Genomic DNA, 12,096 nt, shown 5'->3' with positions numbered 1-12,096 from the left:
CAGCCACCAGATCACCTTCCACGAATCCCCTCCACACCGTCACACCGCTTCCCGTGGCGCTACGCCGCGCTTGCCAGTTGGAAGGTAAATTTGTGTGGTGGGGCGGTCAGACATGGGCGGTATCAAATGATGTGGTGATTTGGTCACAGGCTTGGTGTGGCACTATGAGTATTCAAAGTCTCTACCAGGTAAGGCCCACTGAGCTATGCTTTTTTGGAAGCGACCTGGCCACAAGTAATAGCTCAACGAAGTGGGTTATCGCGTGGAAATTTAAAGCAGTCACCTTGGTGCCGCACAGGGACATGTCACTGGTGGGTGCCGTTTCAAACGTTTGAGTTGGGATGCGATGTAAGCCTCCCATCACACGTCAAGAGCTCCTGAACACGCTATATGAATAAGGGAGAAAAAAAAAATCTTTCGTGACATTAATGGTGCCTGTCAGCAATCGTTGGTGAGATGCGGTGGCATTCAGACACTTCCAAACACAACATGTCATCCTGTTGCTAATTAAGAGGCTGCCTACATTTTTGACGTGCAATTGGATTGAAAATGGCCAAGGTTGATGTGCAGTTACGCTGCGTACAGAGATGTTTTTTTATCGTGTTACTTTTTTCATCGTATAAACATGAAGTCATTTGTCACAATATCCGGGAAATCTTCCCCGAAATAATGACGCTAAAAACAAACTGGTTGGCGCAGTGGCTCGTGCTCATAATCCAGCTCTTCGGAAGGCAAGGATTGGTGAATGACACATCGGCTGGGGGCCGCAGGTGGCCAGGATATTGCGGCAGTGCAAGTCGGTGCGCGTTCAGCCATGTGTGCAGACTTTTGAGTGCAATCCCCTCGCATACATGGTGGCTATTCTCTGGGTACTGCACTTTCCTTCCACACAGAGAGCCAAAAAAAAAACTCATTAAACAAGGAACTGGCAAAACATCCCGAAAACCAGACCAGACTTGAGACGCAGGAGGCTTCTCTGCACGAATGCCAATTACAATTAATACAGCGCGCGAATGCCTTTCACGGGCCAACACTACGATTAACAATTTCTGAGTCAGGTTGTGTAGTAAACTGCGTGTCGTAAACCCTTCTCCACCCGACACAGCCCATTAATGAAGTTGTCACGTGGTGAATAACCATGCCAATGTATTGCCCGTTTCAGCGGCACCACCGGTGCGCGTCGAAGAGCAATCTCACAACGTTGAACAGCGTCATCAGGCAGCTGTCGCGATTCTGGCAAGAGTCTACGGTGCAACGGGGCTCGTGAGCGGGTGCTGGGAAGATTGTTGGGGGCAACAGCTTGGACAAACTGTCATCTAGCAGTGGATTGATCATGGTGGACAATGAAAATGATGCCGGGAAGCAAGGTGGGATACAAAGCCCTCTGCAGTTCCTGTTCACGACACCCCCCCCCCCGCCCTGCCTCTACCCACAATGCACCGAATGCAGCTGGTAAGTAACCGTTGTTTGGGCACGAAGGCCAATTGCCCCCCCGGCGACATTTGGACGGCGGTTAGGAATTCCCCCACCACGTTTGCTCCAACCGTCACCGAAACATCACAAATGAGCCTTCAAATTAGAAAAAACAAAAACCCACAAAAAGACAATGGCAGGGCCTCAACTTAGCGAGCCAATTAGGCGGCGTATCGTGCGGGCGACTTCTTATAATTGCTGTGGTGAGACCAAAGCACCAAACTGTGAAAAAAAAAGTGACATCCGGCACTAATCCCCGTCGGGATGTAAAGGAATGCGAAGCCAATTCGAGACTAAATGAGCCCACGCACTGATGATGCTACGGTGGGTCACATCTTATCCACCAGCGCACCTCTATATTTGAGTTCGGTCGATTTGACAAAGAGTGGGATGCAAGTCGTACTCTTCAGACTCTGCGTTGACGTGCAACGGATTTAATTTTGAGCACCGATCACGTTATTAGCGCATGCTTATTCCGGCTGCTGTATTATTACGACTATCATGATTTTACAACTTTGATGAGATTTCACACGAAGCGAGCCTGTGCCATTCGGTGCCTACTGCTTTAATGCTCAGAAAAACTGACGCCCGGAAAAATAAGCCCACAGGAGGGAATATAACGAACAACACAAACTATTTCAACAAACAGCGACTTCGGATAAACAGCGATTAACACGACAACATCGGCAACAACGAAAACAAACCAATAATGGAGCCGGCCGCGTCGCGCCCTCTGACCTGTGCCCGTGGAGCCGAGGAAGGACAGGAGGTGCGGAACGAGGGCGGAGGTGAGGCGCGGGTGGCAGCACAGGCGCTCCGTGCACTGCAAGGCCTTCCTGGAGCGCTCATCATCTGCCAGACAAGGCGCGACGCGTCACGTTGGGTAGTCGTCGGATTCTTTCTTCCGTATTGGCTGATGTAGACGTGGGATCAACAACTACAATCACAGATTCATCGGTGGAGTAGCGTATCGCTCGAATGTCTCCTTCGTATTTGCGGATTGGGGCATTGCGTCGTTATACGTTGTCCGGTCCGTTCTGGACCACAGTCGCACACTGGGAGAGTTTTTAAATCCTTTATATTAAGTTCACTTGCTTGCTTGCTTGCGCGCTTACGACCGTGCAAATCTTTCGGTCGTTTTTTAACCCACTTCCCGTGATCCAATCGAGCTGACATTTTGCACACAGACTCATTGTGCGTGACAATTTATTTCCGTGAAATTTTTTTTCCAAAATTTTACACTTTTTAGGAAAAAATAAATTATATTTAATTACCAATTGCTTAATGGTGGCAGGCAATCATCTGACCCATAGGTCGCAGCCATCTCAAGCCAGAGGACGAGAGGACTCTAGCCGCCACGCATATAAAGGATTTATAGTGAAAAACTTTGTTTTTACGGGTTAATTTTTTAATGTTCTATTTGCGCATCAGATATATCCGCATCTGCCGTGGTTTGTGCAGTGGATGCAGCATAGAATGGAGCACGAGATGGGGATGAGAAGGGGCACACACAGGCCCGAGGAGAGAGTCTGGATCGGTCGCGCCGTGTTTTAACGTTGGTCGCGTTCCAACGATCGTACCATTTCAACGATCGCAAACCATTTTTATCTGTTGGAAAGCGTCGTTTAAAAGATCGGACTTTGTGGGGAGAGACGGATTTATGAAAAAGACATCGTTAGTTTACCTATTTTTTAATTTATATTCCCAGCAATGCCGCAAATTCTTATTTGGAGCTCATTGCAATTATCTACAGGGTGCTGTATAATTTGAAATAACTATATTTGAACAGAATAAAATGGCAACACGATTAAGACAATTTCGCACCTCTGATTAGCACGGTTGGCTACGTACGGTGTAAGAGAAGTTCAACATAATACAATTAAAGATAATTGGGGGAAAACGTATAGTTGCAACAATTGACTATTTTAAATAAAACATGATTGTATATATAATTGTTCTGCTCAATCTATTCAAGTATAACGTTGGCATATCACTTTCATATCATTTGCCAATCATGGGCACAAACAATGCACAAAAGGCATCAGCATGGCAGAATTCACACCCCCTCACATAAAGATGAATTGTTATGATTTGGGGTAGTGGTTCAATTTGATAAACGATGATTTTCCCTACGCCCCCCATTGTGGTGAATGTCGTACACGCCTCGAGTGGCTGCGGGGGTCACGTGAATACACGTCACACAAAGACATTGTTTATCCGCTTTCAACATGCACAATTCAACACATATCGCGCACGTGCAAGAAACAATTATACATTTTTTTAAACGACAAATTAAGACGCCGTCACAATGCCCAATTCATGGGATTCAAGAAACGTGATCAACAAACTCCTGATCAACGAGCCCACCACTACGCTGCCTGGGTTCCACACCGCCCAGATCATCAGCAAGCCCACCACTGCACTGCCCGGCTTCCACACCGCCCAGATCATCAGCAAGCCCACCACTACACTGCCCGGCTTCCACAACGCCCAGATCATCAGCGAGCCCACCACTACACTGCCTGGCTTCCACACCGCCCAGATCATCAGCAAGCCCACCACTAAACTGCCCGGCTTCCACAACGCCCAGATCATCAGCAAGCCCACCACTACACTGCCCGCTTCCACAACGCCCAGATCATCAGCAAGCCCACCACTACACTGCCCGGCTTCCACACCGCCCAGATCATCAGCAAGCCCACCACTGCACTGCCCGGCTTCCACACCGCCCAGATCATCAGCAAGCCCACCACTACACTGCCCGGCTTCCACAACGCCCAGATCATCAGCGAGCCCACCACTACACTGCCTGGCTTCCACACCGCCCAGATCATCAGCAAGCCCACCACTAAACTGCCCGGCTTCCACAACGCCCAGATCATCAGCAAGCCCACCACTACACTGCCCGGCTTCCACAACGCCCAGATCATCAGCAAGCCCACCACTACACTGCCCAGCTTCCACAACGCCCAGATCATCAGCAAGCCCACCACTACACTGCCCGGCTTCCACAACGCCCAGATCATCAGCGAGCCCACCACTACACTGCCCGGCTTCCACAACACCCAGATCATCAGCGAGCCCACCACTACACTGCCCGGCTTCCACAACGCCCAGATCATCAGCAAGCCCACCACTAAACTGCCCGGCTTCCACAACGCCCAGATCATCAGCAAGCCCACCACTACACTGCCCGGCTTCCACAACGCCCAGATCATCAGCAAGCCCACCACTACACTGCCCAGCTTCCACAACGCCCAGATCATCAGCAAGCCCACCACTACACTGCCCGGCTTCCACAACGCCCAGATCATCAGCGAGCCCACCACTACACTGCCCGGCTTCCACAACGCCCAGATCATCAGCAAGCCCACCACTACACTGCCCGGCTTCCACAACGCCCAGATCATCAGCAAGCCCACCACTACACTGCCTGGCTTCCACAACGCCCAGATCATCAGCGAGCCCACCACTACACTGCCCGGCTTCCACAACGCCCAGATCATCAGCAAGCCCACCACTACACTGCCCGGCTTCCGCAACGCCCAGATCATCAGCAAGCCCACCACTACACTGCCTGGCTTCCACAACACCCAGATCATCAGCGAGCCCACCACTACACTGCCCGGCTTCCACAACGCCCAGATCATCAGCAAGCCCACCACTACACTGCCCAGCTTCCACACCGCCCAGATCATCAGCGAGCCCACCACTAAACTGCCCGGCTTCCACAACGCCCAGATCATCAGCAAGCCCACCACTACACTGCCCGGCTTCCACAACGCCCAGATCATCAGCAAGCCCACCACTAAACTGCCCGGCTTCCACAACGCCCAGATCATCAGCAAGCCCACCACTACACTGCCCGGCTTCCACAACGCCCAGATCATCAGCAAGCCCACCACTACACTGCCCGGCTTCCACAACGCCCAGATCATCAGCGAGCCCACCACTACACTGCCTGGCTTCCACACCGCCCAGATCATCAGCAAGCCCACCACTACACTGCCCAGCTTCCACAACACCCAGATCATCAGCGAGCCCACCACTACACTGCCCAGCTTCCACACCGCCCAGATCATCAGCGAGCCCACCACTAAACTGCCCGGCTTCCACAACGCCCAGATCATCAGCAAGCCCACCACTACACTGCCCGGCTTCCACAACGCCCAGATCATCAGCAAGCCCACCACTAAACTGCCCGGCTTCCACAACGCCCAGATCATCAGCAAGCCCACCACTACACTGCCCGGCTTCCACAACGCCCAGATCATCAGCAAGCCCACCACTACACTGCCCGGCTTCCACAACGCCCAGATCATCAGCGAGCCCACCACTACACTGCCTGGCTTCCACACCGCCCAGATCATCAGCAAGCCCACCACTACACTGCCCAGCTTCCACAACACCCAGATCATCAGCGAGCCCACCACTACACTGCCTGGCTTCCACACCGCCCAGATCATCAGCAAGCCCACCACTACACTGCCCAGCTTCCACAACGCCCAGATCATCAGCAAGCCCACCACTACACTGCCCGGCTTCCACAACGCCCAGATCATCAGCAAGCCCACCACTACACTGCCCGGCTTCCACAACGCCCAGATCATCAGCAAGCCCACCACTACACTGCCCGGCTTCCACAACACCCAGATCATCAGCGAGCCCACCACTACACTGCCCGGCTTCCACAACGCCCAGATCATCAGCAAGCCCACCACTACACTGCCCGGCTTCCACAACGCCCAGATCATCAGCAAGCCCACCACTACACTGCCCGGCTTCCACAACACCCAGATCATCAGCGAGCCCACCACTACACTGCCTGGCTTCCACACCGCCCAGATCATCAGCACGCCCACCACTACACTGCCCGGCTTCCACAACGCCCAGATCATCAGCAAGCCCACCACTACACTGCCCGGCTTCCACAACGCCCAGATCATCAGCAAGCCCACCACTACACTGCCCGGCTTCCACAACGCCCAGATCATCAGCAAGCCCACCACTACACTGCCTGGCTTCCACAACACCCAGATCATCAGCAAGCCCACCACTGCACTGCCCGGCTTCCACAACGCCCAGATCATCAGCAAGCCCACCACTACACTGCCCGGCTTCCACAACGCCCAGATCATCAGCGAGCCCACCACTACACTGCCCGGCTTCCACAACGCCCAGATCATCAGCAAGCCCACCACTACACTGCCCGGCTTCCACAACGCCCAGATCATCAGCAAGCCCACCACTACACTGCCCGGCTTCCACAACGCCCAGATCATCAGCAAGCCCACCACTAAACTGCCTGGGTTCCTCAACTCTCAGCTCAATAGTAAGCCCACCGCCAAAATACACGGCTTCCATATTCCAGACGACAATGGGCAGCAGCTCAACCGGATCTGCAAAAGCGACGAACGATTCAGATAATAATGCTCGCGTGGATAATAAAACTCTCCCTGTGTGCAACTGCGGCTATGGAACACCGCACCATGAAGCAGCGAAATTGGTGCTGCCCTAAATACACGTGTAAAGGTGGCGGGTAAGTGGGCGAGAGGGTGAGTGGGTGGATGAGTATGTGAGTGGGTCAGTGGATGGGTGGGTGTATATGCAATTCACCAAATCTCAGGCAAACCAACCAAATGGCAAAATCACTTAGAAACGCATTGGCCCATACGAATTCATCATCTTCTTGGTTCTTTCGGTAAAGTCACGTAGAAGGGAAGTAATAAAATAATAAAAATAAAACATAATAAATAAAATAATTCTCACGACGTTTCGGCTACAACGCAAGCAGCCGTCTTCAGGTGAAGAATGAGACACTGCCAAGCTAGGAGCTTATATATAAGCTGCGTTGGAGGTGGAAGAAGAGCGCCTTAACAAAAGAATGTGCATATGAAGAGGAATTTAGCATATTCAAGCTTTAAATCGGAATTCATCATCGTCATCGACACCGAATAAACAGTGCAGCAGAGAAATGATCAAGCTAATGGAAAGAGGAGACTGCACTAGAGACTCATCTAAGACAAACAGCACGTAGAAAGAGAAAAAATTAAAGTTCCCACTGCACCTGAGTGTAGAATCTCGAGCAGTCTCGGAACAGCCAGGCCAAGGAAGGCGTCAGTGTGAAGAGGAGCCAGGGCAGAGGTCGCCTGCATGGCAGCGCCACTGCGGAGATGCAAACGCACATCCAAATCATCGTCGTCGGCAGTGACCTGTCCACTGCTCGACGATGACCTCTGCTCACGATGTTGCTGCAGGAGAAAAAATATTTCGCAAAGCAACAACCCGCCTAGCTCCTGCACACATACCGCTCTCTTCGCGGGCATGCTCCCTCCTTTGACTGCCACTCTGTTGTTAGTCTCGACCACCGCTCATCGTTCTAGATTTGAAGCTTTCGTGACTGCAAGGATTCACATTCTTAGGTTTTTTCGGTAAAGTCACGTAGGTAAAAATTTTTAATTAATAAAATAAAAATAAAAATCACCACGTTTCGGAGGCAACACAAGCTTCCGTCTTCAGGTGGAACCGTCACAGTACGACTCCGTATATATAATGGTTGAGGGGGGGGGGGGCCAGGAAAGGCCCACTTTTTATTTTACTTTTATTAATTTTAATTTTTTACCTACGTGACTTTACCGAAAAAACCTAAGAATACTGCTCATCGCCCCTTCCAGCGATGCACGACTGCCCGAGAACAACTTGATTTATGTTAACGGCCGAGACTGATGTCTCGAGTGTGCTGTACCCTCCCCCCCATGCATGCGGAGTTGCTCTTCCCGTCTCTCAAGAGTAATTCCACGCGTGCGCTTCTCTGTCGCGGACGATAACAAAGGCGTTTGGGCGGCCGGGAAATAAATCGCCGTCTGCGGGACTCTGTGTGTCACTCGTATAACAAAATATAACAAACAGCCGATGTGTCAATCCACTGCTGGATGAAGGCCTCGCCATGCTCCGTCGGTCATGGGGGTCATTTGACCATACTTCACCACACTGGTCAGTGTTTGTTGGTGAAGCTGGGGTGGGGGTGGGTACGCGGGGGGAGGACCAGTTCAGATATCACTCATCCACTGGTGTTTGCGCAAGAGGTTGTTACAGGCTGCGGGTCTACATAATTTACCAATACAAAGTGAACTGATACAGGATCGATAATTGTTTTTTTACCATTTTAGCTGGCAACAAAACTGACACCTTTTTTACGAGGAGTCATGTTTGCATAGACCACAATACCTGCAGTCATAATGCAAACAAAAAACATAACTCTGACTCCTCGTAAAAAAGGTGTCAGTTTTGTTGCCAGATAAAAGGGTAAAAAACCAATTATCATATTTTTTACTGGAAAATGAGGCACCAATGGTGATACAGGATCCTTAATACACTTGGAATCACGTCACTGCCGCCTTCACCGACTTGCGCTGGGAATGTCCAATGTGGTGAAGTGTGGTGAAAAGACAACCCAGGACCCGCACGGCGCAGGAGAGGGCCTCTCTTCTAACGCGGAGGAGGATTGACTAACGGGCTGTACGTGTACACCAGTGTTGATCATTGCAAGGCTGGCAGGCCACTGGCGGCCCCTGGTGGTTTTAATGAGGCCCCTGAGAGTACACAAATAGTGAAAACACCCCTCTCGCGGGCGGTGTGGCGGCCCTCACACTGGTGACATCTTGTCGGCGAAATTGGCCTCCCTCTGACAATTAGCGAAAAACGCTGGCGTTCGTACACACACCATCAACATTGCACTGCTGCTGTGTCACATCAGTGCCAGTCGAGTGGTCGTGCTGTGACAAAGCGGCCTTACTTGACTTGCTCGTCAGAGTCCTCCACAAGCAGCCGCGTGATGTGGCCCACGACGCAGTTGATGTCTGCCTGCGCGAGGCAAGCTGCAAGAAACACAAATTCCATGTCGAGCATCGGATTAAAAGCGCGCATGGTGCCGGTTGTAAACATCGGCGCTGGGAAGACAAAGGCGGCTCGGACTTGCATGCTACTTGCCTCCCGGTTAGCGCGCAGCGCTACGAACCTGGCGACCCGAGATCGATTCCCGCTCACGGCCGACACCAGTGACGATTATCTGAACCGGTTCTGGGCTTCCGCTCGGTCAGCTCAGCCTCAAATGAGTACCTGGTACGGTGTGTAAACAAGCCAACTGGGGAGACAAAGACGGTCGGGCGTGGTGCTGCCCATCCACCCCCTCACGTGCCGTGCCGGTCTTCAGCACTTGCCCCAACAGTCTGTTAAAGCTACACGGGGGAAATCTGTCTTTTTGTGCACGAGCACCAGCATGGTAGCGTCAATACGGCTCAATGGGAGAATTCCTCCGCGCGTGTTTTTTTTGCGTTTACCGGTGCCCGTGTTAGAGCACTTAGCCTGCTCCAGTCTACAGGGCTTATTCGAGGTCACCTCTCTGTGTGTGTGTAAATGCGTGCGGGACGCGGGCGTCCGCGAGCACGGCGATCACGCGTACCGGGCAGCCTGGCCAGGACGGTGAGGGTGGCGAGACCGGCGCACCGCAGCTGCACGCCGGCATCCGTCACGGCCCCGTACAGCAGCTCGCACAGTCGCTCGACCAACGGGGCGACCGGGCTGTCCACTGCGGCGGCGGAAGGACACATTCGTTCGCTCGTCAATTCGCTCGCTCGCTCGAGCTCCGCAGACGGGAACGCAGCATGTCGCGGTGGCGCGGCGGTTGCTGCTCGTTCGGCGGAGAGCTGTACCCACCTTCCTCCGTGGACGCGACGTCCAGGCACTTGGTGAGGAATCCACGCAGGATGCCGAGCACCGTGTGCCGCTTTGCCAGCTGCAGGAGAAGGGATCTTTTGTGAAACAAGCAAGAGGAAAAAAAAAATCACCTACCACGCACGGCGTTCTGTACAACGTGCGTTTGACCTCAGAAGCATTTCATCGGCGGTGACGGTGGCGGTGGCGCTGGATGCACGGGAAGCAGTTCTGCAGGCCACGATGAGAGAACGGGGCTCGGATAGCGGCTCAGCTGGCAAGGCCGGGATGCCGACGTGGGTACTCTTATCATACTGCTTTGAGCCTCCAAGATTTGGAGAAAACCCTTTCATCAATTTGGCCCGTTTTAAATCGAGTAAATCCCGAACATCAACACAACTTTACGTAAAATGTCGCCTCAAATTGGATCACGTTAACCAGTTATTGTCCACCCGCTCCACCCACCCCTCCCCCCCTGCCATGTACAGCAAAAATGTGTTGATGATGTAGACAGATGTACAGAGAGCGAGTGTAAGTCCCGGGTTTTGCCCTGGATCTCTGGTTTGCTCCTACAAAAAAGGCCAAGATCCCCCATACAGCCTGAACAGACTGTAGGGGCAAGTGGTGTTAGGTAGCACCTATGAAGGCCAGCACGGCACACGAGGTGGTGTGTGGCCAGCACCACATCTGACCGCCTTTGTCTCCCCAGTGGCGATGTTTTTACACACCGCACCAGGTACTCATTTGAGGCAGAGTCGACCAAGGAGAGGCCTAGGATCGGTTCAGATAAGCCCCACTGTTGTTGGCTGTGAGCGGGAATCGAACGCGGGTGGCAGGGTTCGTAGCGCAGCGCGCTAACCGCTGCACCACCGCTCCTCGCGTACTCTGTCTCTCTCACCTGCTGGTGCTCCTCGTACTGCTGCAGCAGCAGAGGCAGGATGGCCGAGACGGTGACGGAACAGGCGCGGTACGACGCCCCGCAGCACGCCTGCAGCAGCTTGGCGCTCGGCCACACCAGGGCCATGTCGGCGCCCAAGAGCGGAGGCCGGCAATCTGAGAGGTGCAACAAGACGAATGACGGCGATCGCCGATGCAGCCAAAGCGTAGACCGCCGTGGAAGCAATGTAGTCAAGCACCTATCAAGGCTGGCGTGACATCGTATTTTGACCTCATGAGAGCTTGCACCCCGGGGGTCAGAGTCATCGTATACAAACTCTGTGACGGCAATAGGACTTGCCTCCTTAGGATAAAGGATCAGGGTTCTGATCCCATGGTCTAACAATTAGGCAGAAGGGTTAAACATTACACACATTGTATTTAGACTCCTGGACCAGATTTCTATGGGGAGGGGGGTGGGGAGGGTCAAGATATTTATTTTGTATCGGAAGTGTTTCAGTTTCATGTATTAGGTATAGCCCTGTGAGCCATTTGGCTCTTGAATCGGGTGCAACCGCAACAAACAAAAACATGAACGAGAAAACATCTTAAAGTGACTATATGCAAACAGAAAATCCAAGAAAAGACAGCAAAATATTGCAGAAAAAGCACCGTACACCAACGCTGTGTGCAAAAATCCCAGTGGGATGCAAGTCAAACAACAACAACAACCACAAGACAACATAGATTAAGGCCATCAGTTTAACTCCGTACTACAACAAACATGACCAAACCAAAAAAAGTTTTCGAAATCACCATAATAAAGCCATAAAAGCAATGTAACAGTGATCATAGTAACTGTGAAAGAATTTTCACAATAAACGACATAAACAACATGTACCACCAAACTCTGCAGCCATAGCTGGCTGCATAAGTCACTCCACAACCGCAGGAGCATCAGCCGGAGTATCAACATTTAATAAGTGCGACACAGCACAAATGACCAAGGTAATGGCAAAACCGATATCGCTGTAT

At 52.1% G+C, this 12,096-nt stretch overlaps 1 protein-coding gene across 1 annotated transcript in view; it reads right to left on the bottom strand.

The window, feature by feature from the left end:
• Positions 1–12,096, bottom strand: part of LOC133342969 (MMS19 nucleotide excision repair protein homolog) — a 49,920-nt gene that overhangs the window by 24,699 nt on the left and 13,125 nt on the right. Inside the window, exons 13-18 of the mRNA XM_061552373.1 lie at positions 11,084–11,238; positions 10,189–10,267; positions 9,935–10,060; positions 9,269–9,350; positions 7,541–7,638; positions 2,212–2,325 (exon numbers count right to left, since the gene is read on the bottom strand). Of these exons, the coding sequence (XP_061408357.1) occupies positions 2,212–2,325; positions 7,541–7,638; positions 9,269–9,350; positions 9,935–10,060; positions 10,189–10,267; positions 11,084–11,238 (654 nt within the window). The remainder of the gene's footprint in view (positions 1–2,211; positions 2,326–7,540; positions 7,639–9,268; positions 9,351–9,934; positions 10,061–10,188; positions 10,268–11,083; positions 11,239–12,096) is intronic.

Source organism: Lethenteron reissneri, chromosome 16 (assembly GCF_015708825.2).
Source record: "Lethenteron reissneri isolate LAM-NWPU_2019-01 chromosome 16, ASM1570882v1, whole genome shotgun sequence".
Classification (NCBI taxonomy): domain Eukaryota; kingdom Metazoa; phylum Chordata; class Hyperoartia; order Petromyzontiformes; family Petromyzontidae; genus Lethenteron; species Lethenteron reissneri.
Note: the sequence above shows the minus strand (reverse complement) of the source record. Positions and strands in the feature narration are given on the sequence as shown.